The sequence below is a fragment of the Brassica napus genome, chromosome A2 (genome assembly GCF_020379485.1).
Source record: "Brassica napus cultivar Da-Ae chromosome A2, Da-Ae, whole genome shotgun sequence".
In the NCBI taxonomy this organism is placed as follows: domain Eukaryota; kingdom Viridiplantae; phylum Streptophyta; class Magnoliopsida; order Brassicales; family Brassicaceae; genus Brassica; species Brassica napus.
The window spans coordinates 28,694,460-28,716,003 of NC_063435.1; the positions used below are offsets into that span (position 1 = coordinate 28,694,460).

General features: G+C 32.1%; 2 protein-coding genes and 1 pseudogene across 2 annotated transcripts; 2 read left to right on the forward strand and 1 right to left on the reverse strand.

Moving 5' to 3' along the window:
* The first annotated feature begins 4,122 nt into the window (after positions 1-4,122).
* On the forward strand, positions 4,123-7,124 carry LOC106382905 (heavy metal-associated isoprenylated plant protein 7). The gene is made up of 5 exons (XM_013822987.3): positions 4,123-4,293; positions 4,394-4,682; positions 5,271-5,473; positions 5,807-5,897; positions 6,510-7,124. The coding sequence occupies exons 1-5, from the start codon at positions 4,285-4,287 to the stop codon at positions 7,079-7,081; spliced, it is 1,164 nt and encodes a 387-aa protein (XP_013678441.2). The 5' UTR covers positions 4,123-4,284; the 3' UTR covers positions 7,082-7,124.
* Positions 7,125-12,956: 5,832 nt separating this feature from the next.
* On the forward strand, positions 12,957-15,688 carry LOC125588978 (annotated as a pseudogene).
* A 2,470-nt stretch (positions 15,689-18,158) lies between these two features.
* Positions 18,159-19,917, reverse strand: LOC125587543 (flavonol synthase 3-like). Its single transcript, XM_048758256.1, has 3 exons — positions 19,410-19,917; positions 18,777-19,104; positions 18,159-18,552 (listed from the first exon to the last, which is right to left on the reverse strand). The coding sequence occupies exons 1-3, from the start codon at positions 19,796-19,798 to the stop codon at positions 18,340-18,342; spliced, it is 930 nt and encodes a 309-aa protein (XP_048614213.1). The 5' UTR covers positions 19,799-19,917; the 3' UTR covers positions 18,159-18,339.
* Positions 19,918-21,544: the final 1,627 nt, after the last annotated feature.

Below are 21,544 nucleotides of genomic sequence, written 5' to 3' on the forward strand. Positions count from 1 at the left end.
AACGTTAGATGAATGAACTTTTCTTATTATATACCACAGTTAACTTTTGTAATCATGTATTTAGTTAGGTAATTATTGTCACGCTCTTTTGACTAAACTTCTGAAAGAATTAATCGAAAAAAAAACACTACTGAAAGTTTTTCAAGGCCAACAACTTCCACCGTTGAGTTTGAGGTGGGCACAACTCAAGAATGATGTGGATTAATAAAGAAAACAAGAGCCAACAAAAACGGCCGTTACGTCATTACTATTGCTGACTCTGCGTCAGCTCTTGGATTCGTTTTCTCTGCTGAAAGCATTTAATTATACCATATCCATCATTTATATCACTGCCATAAAAGAGCGACAAAATCTCATATTTCACCAAACTGGATTATTAAAAATATGAGCATACCGGTTATACTCATAACAATTGGGGTATTTTTTTCGTCAACTGATTTAAAACTAAAATGAAAATCATTGACCTTTTATACTGGCATGTGTATAGTTAAGATTATTTCAAAATAAATTAGTTGTACATAGGAAATGTTATAAGGAAATTCAGAGCCTCTTTTGGTATAACAGTGCTGATGAGCTTCAGTTTCTAGTACTTATTAAGTGCCCAAAAACATAACGAATCAAACAGGCAATCGTAATTATACTAGATCAGCTATATTATAAGTTTTTTCTATATTGTAAGTTATTAATTTCATCACTTGATTTCTCACCCTTTTACACCAACAAAGTTAGCACCTGAAACAATTTATTTGTTTCTAGCATTATTTTAGCATGTTTTGTTCTGTAAAATTATGTTTGCTATGTTTTGTAACGTATTTTATTTTACGCGCTCGATACTATCATTGAAGTATCAAAATAAACAAGGGAAAATAAACGTAAGAAACTAAGAATGATATATACTCTTTTTAAGTCAAAAAAAAAAAAGAGAAGAATCCAAGTCCGCAAAGTCCACATGTGTAAGCCTCGGTAATGCGAAACTTTGTCCCACAGTGCGTACCAAAGTTCCTGCACCAACGTGTGAAGTCTTACCTGGCGCCACGTCAGGATTCAATGCATGGGAAAATTGAGGTGATAATGTTAATACTTAATACTAATCAGTTTCCACGAAAACAAACTAAATTTATATGTACAAATTTTACAAACTCATCTAAAACTCGTAACTGGAGCTTGTCAACAAAAAATATTTGGTTATATAATACTACTGTAGTGAGAAAATCGAATTTTGAGAAACATGTAGATGATGGTAAACATATATATATGCTGGTGGAACCAGCGACGTATTTTTATTATCTGCCTGTTCGTCTGTTACCCTACCATTTTTATCCAGGTGATTCATCTGAATGTTATATAAGTAGAGGATGCAGCTGATATCTATACACTGTATAAGTATTTCTTTCTAAGACATTGTACTTACAGCATGATTAACAAAAGGTTCTTAAAGTTTCTTATATTTCGCTAAATAACCCATGCTTTTAGTCTCGGAAAACAAAATTTCTAAAACGCTGCATTCAGTATAAATGGACCAAAAAGAAAACACATTTGATTTTAACTTTGACAAAGATAACCAATAAACAGCCATCGCTTACTTTGATGTAACGGAAGTTCACCCTAAGTGGTTCATTTATACTTACCCTAAATTCAACAAATTACTTAATTAGACTAAGTTACCAAGATTTTGCCACAGAATAAAATAATAAAAAGACTATGTTGTCAAGGATTTAATTTCTTTTCGGTTTCAACAAACAACACAACCATTATCTTCTTCTTGATGTTTTCTTTTTATTTTGAGAAAGACCACTATCTTCTTGTTTCAAAAAAAGGAAAACATCATATAAACTTTTTAGTCGAGGTAAGAAATCAATTCTATTCAATCACTATCTGGGAGAGGAAAGACAATTGAACTTATAAGTTGAGGTAAGAAATCAGTTTGAAAGCATAGTTCAAGATTAATTTAGAATACAGAGATAAATTGTCTTATGGAAACTATATTCGTAGACTATAGTCTGGATTTTAACTATTTACTCCAAGAACGATAAGTAGAATTATTTTTTTTTTTTTTTTTTTGGTAAAATGTTAAGATTATTATACCAAATTTTCTTTTTTTACAGAAATACGAAGAAGACTAGAAACGGAATTGCAGAAATTAAAACTAAACAAAGCATCTATAATGAAAATGCACTTTCTATTACAAAGAAGAATAGCCTAAGAGATGAACCGGAGGTAACGTAGAGACGATGACCCAAAGGAGAAGTGTGAGGGGACTAAGCTCTCAGTTGCCGCGAGCTCCCAGAGAGAAAGGCGGCTCAAACCTTGAAACAACGGGTAAAGACCTACAGCTTCCAAGAGACTCAATCATCAACACAACCACAAAGAAATACATCACGATGCTGCAAACCCATTCAACATCGCCCCACCGGCAGCACGAGGAGGAGTCCACAGATAGGCGGTGCCGTCGTGCGGGACGGTGAACTGGAGATTGCTGCCTCCAACCCTCCAAACCCAAGACCGTATACACCCATTTAACCCACCGAACAAGAGGATCAGTGAGACATATCGGGCACACCTCCTCCGGAAAAGAGCAACCTTCGAACTAGTAAGAGAACCGAGTGCCAAACTACCTCCTATCCACACTCTACAGACCATACCGCTTTCACAGAAGCTACAACTCCAAAAAGATGACGCCTTTATTGCAGGAAAGAGAGAGACTTACGCGCTGCCACAGTCAAGAGCTCGACTCTGGAAGACAGAGACCACCAATGAGACAGAGACCACTAATAAGTAGAATTATTAGTTTCATAATACCATATCTTATCTATATAAGTGATTAACCATATTCAACAGTAACAAAATATTGTTTTTTCCACACAAAAGGAACACTAGCTCACGTTGGCTACTTCAAATTTCTACTAAGTTTATTTATGAACGCCGAGTAGAGTACTTTCATAATGATTTCAGTTAGTCAATATGACAAGAATATTCAGTTTTTCAAAAAGTTGGTGATTAATTATGGTTTTAATAATAAATATCACATATATGTGCGTGTGCTGTATTGATTAAAGGTTAACATGTGCCACTATGTCACCATTGTGCTCCCTTCTGTAGATTGATTTTTAAAATAAAAGTTCACTGGAACTTTATGTTTAGCAAGAACGCCCACAGGTATTAGTTGTTATCACGAATGCCGTGTTTGTTCACTTCACCATGAACATCTCATGTTACATGCATTTTATTCCGTTACTCAATTGTGTGTGTATATATTTATGTATATATTTTCTAAACATATATTCATGTATATATTCAGTATAAAATTCGAGAGTAAAGAAGTTCTCTAGAGATTGTAAGAATTAATTATTTTTCTTTTCACTAGGTAGATATCAGTATAGAAGTTTATCTTGTATATATACATGGGTTATTTACTTATTTCTAATCCGTAACAAAACAAACAACTTACGAAGATATAATTTTCATATGAAAGTTAAAATATTTATGACTTAGAAGATTTTGATTAAAAATATTTACGACTGAGAATAATTTGATTAAAAATATTTATGACTGAGAGTATTTTGATCCATTGTTTAGAAGTAATTATAATTTTAATTCTATTGAAAATAGCAAGGAAATTTATATTTAAAAACATATTGTTGATGTAATTATATATCAACCAAGATAAAATCTGTAATGCTTGTAAAAATAAATAATTTTGAAATTAATTTGGTTTCCACAAGGGCAACGCTCGATTTGGAAAGATTTCAAAAATGAAAACCATTGCTATATAAAATATTTAAACCATTAATTAAAATTCTGTATTTAAAATTTGAAGATATAACTTTTAAAAATACATGAGCGAGTCCATTAACTGTCAATCTCAAGAACTAGAACTGCGTTTTGACAGTTTTAACTTCTTTTCTTTTTGAAGCCAGTTTCAAAAAAAAAAACTTCTTTACTTTTTTCATCGACAGTTTCAGCTACATATAGATAAACACATATTGCGTGACTATTAGGTGTATTTCGACTGATAAACTATTGAATGAAATATAAAATTACGAACTAAAATAATAACCAATTAACTTCAAACAGATTCACGTATAAGTCATGTTTAAAAGGGAATAAAACAAAATAATTTACATTTCTTTTCAGATCTTGAGGTCCACAGTTCCACCTTCTTACCAACACCCAAGTGGTTCTTTAGAGAGAGAGAGAGAGCGTGAGAGAGATTTATAAGCTTCACTTTGGGCATTACAATTTTTTGTGAACATTGAAACACTCAAAACTTAACCAAAAACAAAAATGGGAGAGGTTCAAGAAAATCCCAAACTCTTATATCATCTTTTCAAATCTCATAATAATAATAATAATTTTGTTCTAACTAAGACTTTAATAATTTATTTGGTTCCAGGAAGAGAAGAAGCAAGAAGCACCAGAGGAGAAGAAAATGGAGGAGAAGAAACCAGAAGAGGAGAAAAAAGAAGAAGGAAAGAAAGTGGAGGCTGATGAGAAAAAGGGAGAAGATTCTGAAAAGAAAACTCAAGAAGGAGAAGCTACTAAAGATGCCAAAGAGGATTCTCCTCTGGCGGCACCGGAGGCTCCAGCGCCACCTCCACCGCCGCAAGAGATTGTCCTTAAAGTTTACATGCACTGTGAAGGCTGTGCTAGAAAAGTCCGCCGTTGCCTCAAAGGCTTCGAAGGTATGTATTAAGAATATACTATATCTAAAAGTACATACTTCTTTATATCAGTTCTGCATTTTCATCTACATGTAATAATCTTCTAAAAAGAAATAATACATTTTCGTTTTATTCATAGACTAATTTCTCAAAATCCAAACGTTTGCCATCTGCTTTTACAACACAATTTTATTTGTTTAAGATGATTAATCTTGTGGTTCATTTAAAAATATATAAAACAAACACTCTAAACAAAAAATTGCCGTTTGATTTTTTTCCACCAAATTACATATTAGAAAAACAAGCATCAGATAAGTAAATTACTGTAACTATATATTGTTTCTGCCAATTACAGTTTTTGGTTAATTTGGTGTATAAGTATAATTAATATTCGTCTTTTTTTAATATTCGTCATATATTTTGTATGTAGGACCACACAAAGTTTGGGTTATGCTTTTAAGTATTACCATTACAAATAAATAAAAGAAACAATCAAAGTATAACATTCTGTTTTTTGGTAAACATGGCAATATAATGATATATATATATATATATATGACTATATACAAATATGATTTGAATCTTGGATTTTTGGTTTAATTGATTTAGGAGTGGAAGATGTGATGACTGACTGTAAAGCGGGTAAAGTGGTGGTGAAGGGAGAAAAAGCTGACCCATTGAAAATCTTAGCCAGAGTTCAAAGGAAGACCCACCGTGAAGTGGTGCTTCTTTCTCCTATTCCTCCGCCATCTCAGCCGCCGGAGAAGAAAGCAGAGGAGGAGAAGCCCAAAGTGGAAGAGAAGAAAGTGGAGGTAACTTTCTTTATTGTAATTTTTTTTGTCTAGTAATGAATTTTTTAAAAAAATAAATAAAGGTAATTTTAAGGGTTGCTTTTTTGGGGATGTTTATAACTATTTATTCAGAGTAACGATTAATTAATATATCATTCAGTTAAAATAAGATTATTCTCTCTTTCCAGTGAATTCACGTGGGGGTGTACTGGTAGATTAGTATATTTTTATCTTTTTATTGATGGTTGTAGAACTAGATTTTTTCTGATTTTATTATTATAATTTAATTTACATATATGGAATCTGGATTACATAGTCGTTTTATTTAAATTTCCGACGATCTTTTTGTATCAGCCTCCCGTAGTAGTTACGGTGGTCCTCAAGGTTCACATGCATTGCGAAGCTTGTGCGACGGAGATCAAGAAACGGATCATGAGAATGAAAGGTTAGTTTTTTTCTACTAAATTGTTTAAATAATCTAATATTGGTTAAGATATTGGACTTTTTATACAATAAGTCCAATATTTAATAGCTTTTATCTGTTTTTTTTACAATAGCTTTATCTGTGAAAGCAACACTTCAAACTTAAAGGAAATTTACTGAAAAGTGATAGGTAACAATTAAAATGAAAATATATGTTTTGGGGGGGATTTTAGCCCTTTTTCTCGTCTGTCCTGACTATCTTCGGTAGATAAAACGTTTCAATATCTTGCATAATCATCCACTTGTCACCAACTTTATATCGTCTTTCGTTAGTTCTTTTTCTGATTACCAGAGCTTTCGTTAGTTCTTTAGTCGTATCAAATTTGGTCCATACAATTTCAAATCTAGATGATATTGCTAGTTGTTCAAAAAAAAAAAAAAAGATGATATTGCTTCGACTTTAAAACACATGCACATGTATTATTTATTTATTTATAGTCATTCTAACTTTTAAAAAGCATATGTTATGTTATCGTTTTTTAATAAATTATATGTAGTAGGGTCAAAATGTATATAGCCCTACTTTAGTAGCTTTTTTAATTATTCATTTTTGTTTGAAACAAATAACTTTTAGGAGTGGAATCTGCTGAATCCGATTTGAAAGCTTCTCAAGTGACGGTGAAAGGAGTGTTCGAACCGCAAAAGCTCGTAGAATACGTTTACAAGCGTACTGGAAAACATGCTGCAGTTATGAAAATTGACCCACCACCTCCGCCGCCACCTGAGGAAGCTGCTGCCGCCGCGGAAGCAGAGAAGAATGAAGAAAGAAAAGGAGAAAATGGCGGTGGAGAGTCCAAAGGCGAGGAAGGGAAGGACGAGAAAGCAAAGACTGATGAAGAGAAGAAAGAAGGTGACGGCAGCAAAGGTGAAGCGGGGGAGAATGGCGGTGGTGGGGAGGAAGAGGCAAAAGTTGTGGAGGTGAAGAAGATAGAGAATCCATATTTCTACTATCATTATCAGCCGCCGCGTGTGGCAATGCCGCCTTATGCCTATCCTCATTCCTATCCACCCCATGCATATCCTCCTCAAGCATATCCTCCCCATGCATATCCTCCTAATGCATATCCTCCTCATGCATATCCTCCTAATGCATATCCCCCTCAGATATTCAGCGACGAGAATCCAAACGCATGTTCCATAATGTAACAAAGAAACTGCAAACGCTAAAAGAATATGTGGGAAATATTTTCTAGAGTTCATATCGATATAGTCCCACACATTGCTCAAGAGAGGGCAATTGCGCCCTATCCTTTTTCAAAACTACATGTAGATTTTAGATTTCAAATATGCCCCTTTTGTTACCACATTGTGTTTTTTTTTTCTGGTTCAAATTACCACATTGTTTAAAGTATATATAAACCCCGTTTTACAAAAAAAAAAGAGTAAAAAGAAATTATCGGTGAATATTAGTAATAGTTAGGTCACTTAGGTGAAACACTTTATCTCGCATGTAGGAGTGTTCAATCCGGATATCGGTTCGGTTTCGGTTCGGTTTTTTTCGGTTTTCGGTATTTCGGTTAGTAAAATATAATTACCATTCTAAATCCATATTTACTTCGGTTCGGTTCGGTTTATATACCGTCGGTTTTCGGTTTATTCGGTTTTATACCAAAAAACATAATTATTTAGTTTGAGATCATATAAAATAAATTTTAGAGTCATATTGTCAACGCAGTCATTTTTAAAAAATATATTACATGTTCAAATAAATGAACAAAAACGTAAAAATGCTTCTACCATCAAATAAAATCATCAAATCTATAATTAAAATCAGAACCTGAAATTTTGAAAATAAAAATATGAAACAAAACAGAAACATGAAAAAAAACTTTTTCCACTCTTCCATATTTAGTGTTCATTAAAGTCATGCTTTTTCGATTGAACAGGAAAGTTTGTTTGTTTATAGATAAGAATAAAGTTGTGAAAATTTTCCATTAATTATTTTCCATCAAATTTACCATCTTCATATTAATTTAGTGAATACTAAAATAAAGCAAAAAGATTAAAAAAAAAGGACTTAGAAAAAAAGATGTCTGAATTGCGATGTATTGTTATTTAATTATAGTTCAAGTGTTTTACAAATTATATAATGTTCTTTATTACTATAACATTATGGTAATAGTTATTAACACAAATTTAACTTATATAACAAATAGATTTTCATGTATTGTTATAAAATAGATACATATTTACATGTTTCTACTTTTAATCGGTTTTGTTCGGTTTATTCGGTTTAATCGGTTATATACCAAACCATATCCAAATCCTACGGTTTTTATAAAATTATATCCATTCGGTTTATATGGTATATACCAAAACTAAACCATATTGTCTATTTCGGTTCGGTTCGGTTCGGTACGGTTCGGTTTTACCATATTGAACAGCCCTCAAAATAGGTTCGTCCATTTAATGCATGCTTCCTTAGTTTATTCATGCCATCGGCGTTTGTCAATTGTGTTATGATTATTATTTTTTGATAAAGGAATTGTGTTATGATTAACTCTTTATTTTTCCTAAAAGTTTATGATTATTTATTCTGAAATCATTTGTGTCCATCATGTGTTGCTAGAAACTAAACGGTGACTCGTAGTATCAATCAATCATATAAAATAAAATTAACAAGAATCCTATGCTTTTCATTTTGAGATTTTAAAGCAATAAACAGAAAAATTAATTCCCTGAAAAATAGTATTATTTTTATACAATGTGGACAATCAAGTTTAGTTTTATTTGAATATGGACAACATATATACTGCTACAGTGCTACACCAAATATAATACGAGAATTTTTTCATATAGAGCTAATTTCATTCCAGCCAAACAAATAACCAAATCATTTTTCTGGTCCGGAACTCAATAGTAAGCAAACAGTGAACACAGCTCGTGATGTCTTCGCATGGTAAGCAAAAGAACAAAGAACATTCTATTCCAGCCAAAGTAGTAGACTCCAGAAACCTCTCTCTCTCTATCTCTCTCTCTCTCTCTGTGTCTCTCTCTCTCTCTCACCCGTGTAGCGCGTGAATCGTGAGGGTATAATACTACAACGAGCCATGATGTGACGGTGTTAACAAGTCGACCTAACGTGATGGGTCCGTGCCATCTCTCTGAGGACGTACAGTTTTATGTATGAGCCCACGTGACCGCCACCACTTCCTCTAAACCTGTGCTTTCGTACTCCAACTTTTGTCGCTTCTTTTATTGGACGCACCGTTTTTATTTTCTTATTAAATGTACTCGATTCCTCTTCGAAACACACAAGATTAAAAAAAAATATAGTACGTTGCTCCTTACTTTGGTAGACAAAAATAAGTAACTTATTCACTTTATTTTTTGTTTTCTTTCTAAAAATAATGAATCAATTTTAAATAGTACTAACCAATGTCGGTAGATCAATTCACTATTTTCCCTTTTTTAAGAAAACTATTGGTTAGTGTTAAATTTTTACAGCAAACGAAATGTTTTTTAGCTAACACAAGAACTACTATTATAAAAAAAGGAACTACCATTAATTGTGATAGAAATAGCGATTAGAATTTTTTTTCATAAAACGACATAATATTTAATTGCCATTGATAGGAGTATTAGTTTTTTTTTTCAAAGTATTAAACTGTAATAGAAATAACATAAAAATTATTATAGTAACCCGTTTTTTTCGTTAACTAAGTATTACAAGTGCAGGCTTACTTGGAAACTCTCTATTTTATTTGTTTTATAGCATTGCACAAAATCGTTAGTACGTGATATTTTTCTTTCTTCATAGTTTTGTATAAAATAATTTGCCTTAGTTATGTAACGAGTTTGTTAAATTGGTATCCTAACAATAGTTTTTTTTTTGATCAACTCCTAACAATAGTTTACTTATCATAAATTACAAATTCTAGAAGTATATGTTTCTCTTTCACCTTTTTACAAAAAAAAAATATATGTTTCTCTTTCACGAAAATAGGGTGGATGGACTATAGCATTTATTAGTTTTGCTGGTCTTTTCTTCTTTCTGTTAACCTTTGGGACCATATCGGTATCAACTACGTCGATAATCGAAATCATGCATGTTGACACGTAGATATACGTTTTTTTTGGTAAAATTGATATCGTTTCAGACAAATATATATATACGTATATATATGTATACGTATTGTTTTTAGTTTTTTCTTTTTGCTAAAAACGTATTGTTTCTAGTTACGTGTTGTTTGCATGTATATAAACGTATACGCATGAACGTAGAGAATTAGTTAATTCACGTAGGTTGACAAAATAATAATAAATTCACGTACAATTAACTACTTTATGCAATACGTAACCTAAGCGACATATCGACAACCATATATAATCGAGCATGGCTATGCAGGCATGCATACATCGGTAACAACTATATTTTGCATTAGCATGCCTGTGCATTATAAAAATAATACTTTCATTAGTTAGCCTGAGAATTTACTAGTGAAATTAACAACTCTATACAACCGCAAGTTTGTTTCCTCAGTTAAAAATAACAATGCTCTACGCCTCTACCTCTGAGACACCATTACAGACGTTGGTTTTTAAGAATCAGTTTTGATTCCCAATTCAAATATATTAACAGACAAAAATCACAACGTAACTAGAAAGAGAACAACGTTGTTATCATACGAGACACTTGGCCGGATTTCATTATATTAGGTTTGGTCTGATTGCGACCGAACCGTAACTGAGTCGACCATTTAACCCTACTCTAAAAGTGTTGGCACCATCAACATCTGTTAATTCACCTGAATTTCATAGAACTCAGGTTATTAAACCCATCTTTATTAATGCTATTTTTTGACCCAGTTGTTAGTGCTGTTGTTTGTTTCAATTATTTATGGAGTTTTGATTTTGGCGTACTGCCAAAAAAAAAAGAATTATCCATTTGCTGTCAACTTATACATTATGTAGAGCTAGTTTATCATCATTTGACGTTGCTATTCTAAACTCTATTTTTGAATTATTTTATAACGCGTGATTCAAGTCACGAATTTCAAAAGAGCCTTATCCAAAGTGTCTATAACATATATATATATATATATATGAATTCCCGTTACAATATAGAAAAATCTAAGATTAGGTGATAAGCCAACCTGTTAGACCTTTGACATTTAAACGTCTCCCATATTCGAGAGGGTATTCGAGATAGCTAACTAAAAATCAAGAACATGTAAAGACGTACAGCAAATGTAGTACAATATCTTTTTGTTGGAGGTCCACTTACAGGATATTCTAGATTGGATGCGAGGAAAACAGATTCAGATTTTGATTACTTCAAACCAATCCAGGCAGTCTCTTATACATTTAATAACGTTTTGATTGTTGTGGTTGGTTATAACTAACGTTTCAATATTCTTTAATAGTAATAAACACTTCCGGAACCCAATTAAATATCTATATGGTTTGTTGACGTAATGCATATATACTCTCTCTGCGTTTGCGTTTGGATTTTACATCATGGAGTATAAAATAAATGTTGATTGGTACATACTTTAATTCTAAAATAGCAGCATCGTGAAAACATGTAATATAAAGATAAAATAATTGAAAGGCTAACAGCCTAACACACACAAAGAAGGATGTAGACCCATAACAAAGGGGAAAAACCAGAAGATGATGTTGTTACAACGGTTTTGAAGTCCACTCAGTTAACGAGTTATATATGTGAAACACATTAAAAAAGAAACCAGTGTAGGTCTGTGACAGAAGAAAACAAAGCAAATTATTATTTTTATGTTTATCTACCTAAAATGATAAAATGATTTGATTTCTATCAGGAACTTTGTTGAGATTTAGACATGATTCTTGTTTTAATAAATTATAAATACTTTTAAACTAAAGAAACTTAACTTTTCTTATAAGAACAAGAAAAGAAAATTTGGAAAAAGGTGTTTGAATCTCATCACTAATTAGTGGAGGGTTAAAAGCAAAGAAGGTGTGAGATGGATGGTTGAAGATGACCTACTATTGTAGCATTATAGTTGGATGGCTAATTTCGTTATTTCTTTTTGAGTCATTTCAAATTGCTTCTTTAAGTTTACTTCAATGGTCCATATTGCATTTAGAAAAAGGTTTTTAAAAATTCTTTTTTTTTTTTGTATAGACCTAAGGTGTCTTGGGCGAGACCCAGATTAATCTCTAGAAGGCAGGTTCACTGGGGACATGCAAGCAACAGTTGCTCTACGTATGAATTAGATATCTACACCACCTGGCCAACGCAGATGTATAATATATACAGGGGGGGGACAGATTTTGAACCCACAATACGACCGGCCACAACCCCATGGTTAGGTGCATGATTATTGGAGAAGTTCTTAGGGTGAAGTTTTTAGGGCATCATCCTCAGTGAATGGTATCTAAAGAAGTCTCTTGTCAGAAAAATAATAAACTAAGTGAAAATTGTATCAGAGAGGCAAGAATTGGACAGAGACGTCTTTACTACGAGATACCACATATAACGATTTGAAAGATTTTTCTACAGATGTCTTTCTATTTCTAAATTTTTTTGTTTTTTAATTTAATTAAAAGATAACTTTATATCATATTTATAACATAGATTGTGATTCAGCTTTCACCGAAACGGATGCTTAATGGAATATAAGAATTTGTCTCTTAACTTTTAACTAAAAAAAGCTAAAAACTGGTTTTTAATATTTAAGAACCGGTTTTTAGCTTTTTTAATTAAAAGTTAAGAGACAGATTCTTATATTCCACTAAAAATTCTACCTTAAAAACTTCTCAATAATCATGCTCTTACATATTCACAAAGGTAAGATACGCACCATTCCATTTCACGAAAAATAAATCACATAGTACAATGCTTTTTCAACCTTTTCAAGAGTTATAGATAATTAATAGCAACATTTCAAGGATTCATCCCGTACCAATATATATAAAAATTCACATAAGAATAAAAGAACTGAAAAAACTGTCATACAATGTTAAATCATTCCTTGTACAAAATGCATGGTATCTTTCATTACTGCCCACTTTTGAAACAACTAGAGCCAAGCAATTAAGTTACAGGCCCATCGGGAGGTGAAAGTAGGCGTAATAGTTAAATAGGCCCATTTTAAAGTAAAAGTGGGCTTAGTAGATTATTGGGCCGAGTTTGTGTATGTATATATACAAGAATAGTTTTGCCGCGAGCTTAAAATTTCCGTTGACGAGAGAGAGAGAGAGACAAAAGAGCCCACCCTTTGTGTTCCAAATCCTTGTCTCCAGAAAATCACGAAACTTTGGTTTTGTTTTGTTGTCTTAATCGTTTTACTTTCCTTGAATTATTGGTTTAAATTTTTTAAAAAATTTCAAATCTTTACCCTTTAGGACTCACATGGCGACTGAAACCCTAGAAGAGACGACGACGCCGGAAGTCAAATCTCCGGCGAAGGATGAAATTGGTGCTGGTGATGGTCCCAAGGAGAGAGAAGAAGACGAGGATGGATCGAAGGGAGGAAAATTGGAAGATAAAGATGAAGAAGAAGGGAATGTGAGTAAGAACTCATCGGTGACTCAGAGTAGTAGTGAGAGGCCAACGAGGGAGAGGAAGAAGGTTGAGCGTTTCTCGTTGCCTTCTCCTACGCGTGCTATACCGAACAAGTCCGTTTCTATTGAAAAGGTTATCACTTTTTGAAGAAAAAAAAGAAACTTTACTTTTGTCTTTAGAATTGAGTAGGTTTCTTATTATTATTATTATTTTTTGTTGTAACAGGGTCTTGGAACACCACTCAGGGAGATTCCTAATGGTATGTATTAATGTATGTGTGCTTACTTATAGTTGTGTTTGTTTTGATTGAATTCTTGTGGATTTGTGGAACAGTGAAACAGTCTTTGATGGTTTGACACATCCCTTAGAATCTAGAAGATGAGATTTTTTTTGTTTATTTTTGCATTGGTAAGATTATAGATAGAGCCATTGTATTAAACACATGACAGTTCTGAAAAAAATTATGAATGCCTTAGAGAAGCTTTAGTTTTTGGTTTCCCCTGGATATTATATTATTACTTCCAATAATTGGATACTGATGGGATATTTTATTTTGTAGCTAACCCAATTAGCCCATTAACTACTGTCTTTGATTTGATTTTACCTTTGTAGATATCAGTTTGGTTTTCTCTTTAGTAGCTAACTGTACTGTGGATGTTAATTGAGCAGCTCCAAAAGTTAGTTATTTTGACAGTGTTCTTGTTTACATTTATTTACCATTGGAAGCATGTCTGATAATGTTTCAGTGGCTCATCAACTATCCAAGAGAAAAGCTGACGGCAACCTGATCTTACTACACACCATCCTGTATGGGAAGAAAGCAAAGGTGCTTTTTAAAATGTTTGATCACATTTTTTTCACATTTGATATGTATATTTCCCTTGCACGCATTTGTCCACTATGGATGTCTAATTAAAGAGTTTTGTTGCAGGCACAGATGATTAAGAAAAATATTAGTCAATTTTCTGGCTTTGTCTGGTCAGAGGAAGAGGTAACACCATTTCAGTTTCTATTTTATTACAGGGATTCATATTTTGCTATGCATCATGTTGACACGTACAAATGTCTTCTAGGAAGAGAAGCAAAGAGCAAAAGTAAAGGAGAAACTTGACAAATGCATAAAAGAAAAACTAATCTTCTTCTGTGATGTACTTGACATACCTATTAACAGAAGCCACATTAAAAAAGTAAGTAAGTCATAAGAATATGTCATTCATCTACTTATTATACCTTTTTCTAAGAATCCCTCTTGTCCTGATACTCTCACGAAGAAGTAGCTTTCAAAGTGCTTGAGTTTTTGGAATCTCCCAAAGCAACAAGAGATGTTATACTTGCTGATCAAGAAAAGGTATTGTTTGACTTTGATTCAGTACATTATTTGTCGTCAGTATGGGAGTATATTAACTTCTTTTTTTTTCTTCTGAAATTATAAATTTTAGGAAGCCAAAGAGCGCAAGAGCACACAGAAAAAGAGGAAATCTGGAGAATCTTCAGATACTCCAGCCAAGGTTTGTAGTGTCTTATCTCTAAATTATAGTATTTGTGTTCTTAATCTATCGGCTGTTGAACATTTTCTTTACTGCACAGAGGAAAAGACAAGCTAAAAAGGGAGACCATCCATCTGACAAAGAAGTAGGCAAGGATGAAGGGGATTCTGATTCTGAAGATAGTAAGGATACTCATGAGGAAGATGCTACAGCACCAGAAGAAGAAGATAGTGACCATGAGAAAACTGAAACTGAAGAGGAGAGAGTCGAAGCAGAAGATGAGAAGAAGCCATAAGATAAGAAAACCTCATCTAAAAAGATTAGCTCAGGGACCAAAGACTCTAAAAACTCTGGGGGGAGCTCTTTGGTAACATTTGCTGTTTGTAATAAACATTCAGGCGACCACTTCGGTGTGGATCTCTTGCATAGAAAAAAAGAGGTGAAGGGTGTTATCACGGATGCAATTAGTGAAATGTCAGATGTAGAAGATGAAGAATCTGAGGCTGGAAGTGAGAAGGAGAAGGAAGAAGAGGTGAAAGCTGAGGCTGGAAGTGACAAAGAGAAGGCAGAAGATCATGAAAAGCTAGAGGATTAAGGTTTTAGTGATATTCTTCTCTCAAGATCTGATCTGATGTGAAGAAGAATCAAAATTGATCAAACAATGTGTAAGTGATTAATTAAAGAGTGTTGATTCAGTGACAGTGTAATCTTTCTATTACATGTAGTTTTAGTGACATGTAGCTCTTCTGTGTTGTTTAGTTTAAGTTATCTTCGTAAGTTTCTGTTAATTCTGTTTTCTATTAATGGTCAAAGGAAATCATGGGCCTTAATTTGGCCCAAACCTTCCTTCTAGAAAACACAAATTATTATGTGAAGTTTATAATAATCAAGTAATGATATAAGACTATATAACAACTAATGCTATTTGTATATAGAAGAATCCTTTCGTAATCACATAATCTAATTTATCTATATTTTGAAAAAGACAAAGATTAAAATTTATCAAAAAAATTAGTGGCAGTTACAAGAAAACAAAGGTTTAGGTTCCAAAACAAAACAAACGGAAATTCACCATTGGTTTTTGTCTTTGTTGGCCTACAAATATGTTTTGAGTTTGATTACAAATTTACAAGTAGGTGGTGCTTTCATTTTTGATTACAACGATACCACTTGCGCTCTAATGCAAATATTTAATTACAATTAAAAAACTTTCACCAAATAATTAATGAATGAAATTAATGTTGTTGGCCGACAAAACATATTTTAATTAATAAAAAATAAATTAGCGAATATTGTTAATAAATTTTAAACTAAAATTATAAATCTATACTATTAAAATAGAAGTCATGACTTTTTTCATGTGTGATATTTTAAATGGACCACTCCTAAAAAATTGTTTACATTATTTTATTTTTTTTGTATTTTCATAACAATATCCTAACAAGATATTTAATTATGTTTTTATTCCATCAAAATATTATTAGATATGGATAATTTTGAAATTTTATTTATTCCATCAATATATAATTATAGTTGCATATAACATTTATAATATAATTAATAATAATAACATTTAATTATTCTAGAGTTAATACCTGCATATGATCTAATTAGTAATAATCATAATTAATATTTATTATTATTAAGTATACTATTTTAAAATACATTTCTATGGATTCAACCATATACTGGTTTTATAATAAATTTCTTTTAATATATATATATATATATATATATACTGTAGTGATGAATTTTTCAGGCATGATTTTTCAATTTGGACCATTCTTTAAAATTTTATCAAATTCTACATGAAGTAATTATAATATTATAGTATTTATCGTTTTTTGAATACAAATGATTTTTTTTAAGAAAGCTCTAAGCAAAATCTTTTAAAAACATTTTCAGAAGCAATTTAAATTTTATATACAAAAGTAATTATTTTAAATTATCATAAACTATAATTAGAAATTAAAATTTTATTTTTAGTTTTGATTTATGTATGAAAATTTAAAATTATACAGAGTATTATAATTATATATTCAATGATAATAACAATTTCAACTGATTAATTTTCAAAAATAAAATTTACGAAGATTTTGTTAGAAAGATTCATTTTTATTTCAAATTAAAAGAAGATTTTTTTATCCAACTTAATGCATTTCTCAAATATGATATTTACTACCAACTTATTTTGAAGTACAATGTATTATAGTTTTTCTTTAAAAGAAATTATTTACAGTATCTCAAAAAATTTCTTAATCCAATTTAATTTGCTTTCATATAACTTTTAAATTTTAAATAAAAAGTATGTAAAGTAATATTGTTACATAATAAAATTTTCAAAATAAGTTTTGTTACAAAAGTACAAAAATTATAGTAATAATATATAAGCCACATAATCATAGCTATTATAGAATTACATAATATATAACAATAAATTACATTAAGTTATTAGTAAATTTTGTTATATAAACTAAAATATTTTAGTATAAGAAATAAGAAATCCGTACGGTTGTGTGGATCAAGATCTAGTAACATTTTAAAACAAAAGTTTTATTCTACACCAACAATTAAATTGAAAATGAGGGAATGTGAACTTTAGGATCGTAGATTCATTACTTCTTTTTGCACTTTACGTAGAAGATATTAACTTTTTCTTTTATAAACACACTCTCACACACACGTGACTCTAATTTTGATTCGTAGAAAGAAATCTCATTTGGTTCAATCGACAAGAAGCTCGAAAAGCCTGGTTATTTATAGTCCTTGCAGATAATAGGCTTGAACATAGAAGGATACAATGAGCTCCGGCTATGGTTCGGTGATCACATCAGGATCAGCACCGACAGAAAGTTGACACGACATCCTCTACTTTTCTAGTTTTCTTTATCCACCGACACTCTCTATGCAACACGTTCTTGCGATAGTCTGAAGCACATGTGAAGGGCGAACTCAGAGTAGGGAAGGAGGTGAAAGGTGGACCTTGTACAGCTTTTTCGGGAGACCCCGGTGAAGGATGCAGTTCCGGTGGTCTTGAAAACCTGAGCAGAGACCACGAAGGTTTGCTCCAGTTTCGACGGCACCAGATCTAGAGAAACTGATTGAGTAAGTGCGAAGCAAGAAACAAGACGAGAGCTTTGACTTAAAGCGAGAGAAACCATGAGGAAGATGTAGCAGATTTCCCGACGCCGGCGGCCTCTAGCCTTGCCGGCGTCAAGAAGCAGCGGTAGCGGCGTTGTCTCGATTCTTGAACCAGAGAGAAAAACTATATATCATATATACGTAGCTTATTCTTCTAGGTGCTTCAACATTTATTTATACAAAGCAGAGAGTAAACTGAATATTAATTAACTGAAACTTCAACATTAATTAACTGAAACAGTCGTTCATGATCTTGTCTCCCCTGTTTCTGAATGATGAGATTTGTATCACTCGAGAGGAAGCTTGTTCATCTTAAGAAACTTGTACTCTCTATAGACATAAGGCTTGAACTTTGGAGCATCATCAACAACTAGCTCCGGCAAAGGTCCGACCACGTGATCAAGGTTCGGTTCCGCGAAAACCGGCCAAGAGAGTCTCGTCCTCACCATATCCATCGTCGCTCTATGCTCTCCACTCTTATACCTCCCATTGCTCATCCTCTACAAAACTCACATTATTTTTGAAAACTATTGTATAAAATGTTATTAAATTTAGATAGAAACATATAAATTAAAACTTCCTTAAATATATCTTTTATTAAAAAGATATTAGACCATTAATTTCATGGACCGTGCACATAGCTAAGCAGGCCTTGTACACATCCCCAACAATCAAAACCAAACAAACATGACTTATCTGAAAATGTTCAAAACTGTATCTCTACCTTGATTTGGTCGGCGATGATGACAACGATCCCTGAGTCATCATACTTGACGTCGACCCACTTGTTGTCCTGGTACGCCTGAAGTCCGTCTACCTCATCAGCGATCAAGAACGTGATTCCATTGAGATCAGTGTGATGAGGAGCTCCGTAGAGCAACTCAAGTTTTGGACACGGCGGATAGAAGATGATTTTCATTAGATACTCCACCTTTTCTCCACCAAGACCTTCCTTCAATGCATCACGATGTAACCCTAGTCCTTCCGATAACCATCCCATGATTTTCTCAGATAGCTTCTTTATCTCCTTTGCATACTCCTCATTCACCTCCCTGTTACAAAATAAATAATCACTTTTTTTTTTCATTTTATCGAGTGTTTAAGATTAATACACACAGATTAAAAAAGTGTAAACTTTTATTCAATTAATCTTAATTAGATAAAAATATCAACCAATAGTATTCAACCAATTCAAATATTTTCAATTAATGTTTCTTAAAAGTATACAACTTTTCAACATTAACTACTAAAAATACCTTAAAATTTTAGAAAATCTAACATTTTGGAACAAAAAATAAATCTAGAAAATCTTACTTTGAGGAATAGAGGAACAATTACAACATTTTAATACTCGTACCTGTAATCTGGAGAGTTCTTAGGCCAGAATCTGTAGTTGATTCTTGACGGTGGCCAGACCCTGTGAAAGAGATGATCAGCCCATGTTTTTCTACCTTCTCCATCTTTCTTGTAATCCGTTGTGTATCCTTCTAAGTCTGTTGAATCAGCTGGCCTCGCTACGGCTTCCTTCTCCTTCTCAGGCAGCTCAAAGAACTCAGTCCCAAGTTCTTTCAACCGCCGCATCAGCTCGATGGGAACCCCGTGGTTAACCACCTGGAACATCCCCCATGTCTCGCTGGCTTTTACCACCGCACGTGCCACTAGGTCTTCGTTTGGGTTACTTAGATCGACGATAGGAATATCTACCGGAGATGTTCCTTGGAACTTTGAAGGGACTGATTCGGCCATGTTTTTTTTTTCCTTTCTCACGATGGGAATATTGTTTATTTAGATGTTAGTTGGAGGGTGAAGGTGTAGTATGGGTTTATACTTTATATAGATAAGAGTACATGTGAATGTAGTAGGTGTATGACAGTATGAGTCATTCGTCAGTCACATACTCACATTACTTCACTCTACCACATTTTTCTATATGATTGGTTATTTGGTTATCAGAATATTAAAATGTTTCCAATGATTCAAAACTTTTATCTCTTCCTTTAATAATTGATTGTCAGTGGTGCAAATATCTATGATGGATTCTTAAAATTATAAAATAAAATATCTTAAAACAGGAAAAGCCCACTCAATAATCATACATCTGAAATTTATCATTATAGGTATTTTATAAATTTTGAGAATCTCTCATATATATTTGTGGTGAATATGCTTTTAGATTACCTTTGAATTTTGGATTTTCGGTACTTAAGTTGAACCATTTTGTAGGTAAGTCAATGACAAGAGGAGGTACATGTGCCCCACCTCATTGAAATATTTATAAGTTTAAAGATTAGTCCAAATTAATATAGGACAATTGTCAATAATAACACCTTTTGAAGTTTATGTCTCAAAAATAGCATTAGAAGGAGAAAGTCACAAAAATGACATTCATTAAAGGGTAAAATATCCATAATACCATTGGTTTAAAATTAAATAAACAAACAAAAATAAATAAAAATAAATAAAATAAAATTTTTTTATAGTTTCAGATTACATGTTTTCAGATTCGAAATTTTTATAAAAAAATTTTTGAAACTGTTTTTAAAATTTTTATTTTTTATTTTAGTATTTATTTTTTATAAAATTTTAAACCCTAATTCCAAAACCCCACCCCTTAACTCTAAACCCTAAGGTTTGGATTAATTAACCCAAGGGGTATAAGTGTATATTTACCTCTTTAATGAAACCTATTTTTGTGACTTTGAGCATTGAGTGCTACTTTGGGAACAAAAACTTGGTTTAGTGCTATTCTAGTCTTTTTCTCATTAATATATATGAGGATAATTAATAACAAAAAAAAAACTTTTTCACCATTGACCAAATTAACAAAAGTAATTAATGTTGTTGGCCGACAAACCATATTTTTGATTAACATGAATATTTAGGAAATCTTCAAAAGCATCAATTTTCTATTATTTATATGAACTTTAGAATCATATAATCCATATTTCCTTTTGGTTTTTGTTCCTTTTGCATTTTACGTAGAAAATAGTAACTCTTCTGCTTTCTTTATACAGAAATTCTTGGGTTCACCCCCTATGGTGAACCTTTAGGTTCACCAACCAATAGTGTTTGAGTATTTGATATTTGATATCTTTTAAAAAAGGAAACAACATTAAATTTCCAAATAAGATTATCTTTCTAAAATAAAACAATAAAAATACATAAAAATAGTTACAAAAAATAAATAAATAAATATTTTTAAGTTTTCAGCAAAATACTAAACCCTATATCCTAAATCTTAAACCCTAAACCCTAAACCTTAAACTTTGGATAAACTCTAAACGTTTGAAAATCCTAAACCCTAAATCATACATTAAAAACTAAATTTTAATAACACTAAACCCTAAATCCTAATCACTAAACCCTAAACCCTTGGGTAAACCCTGAACCCTTGGATAAATCATCATAAATCATAAACTGTAAATCAAAAATATTTAAAATTAAACTCTAGAGATTATGATTTATCCAAGGGTTCAGGGTTTACCCAAGGGT

Bases quoted from the DNA above. Each gene is read 5' to 3' on its own strand.
- LOC106382905 (XM_013822987.3), top strand. The intron at 4,683-5,270 runs GTATGTATTAAG...TAATTGATTTAG, and splicing joins TTGCCTCAAAGGCTTCGAAG to GAGTGGAAGATGTGATGACT. The intron at 5,474-5,806 runs GTAACTTTCTTT...TTTTTGTATCAG, and splicing joins TGGAAGAGAAGAAAGTGGAG to CCTCCCGTAGTAGTTACGGT.
- LOC125587543 (XM_048758256.1), bottom strand. From the start codon at position 19,798: ATGGCCGAATCAGTCCCTTCAAAGTTCCAAGGAACATCTCCGGTAGAT. The intron at 19,105-19,409 runs GTACGAGTATTA...ATTTTGTAACAG, and splicing joins AAGAACTCTCCAGATTACAG to GGAGGTGAATGAGGAGTATG. The intron at 18,553-18,776 runs GTAGAGATACAG...TGAGTTTTGTAG, and splicing joins TCATCGCCGACCAAATCAAG to AGGATGAGCAATGGGAGGTA.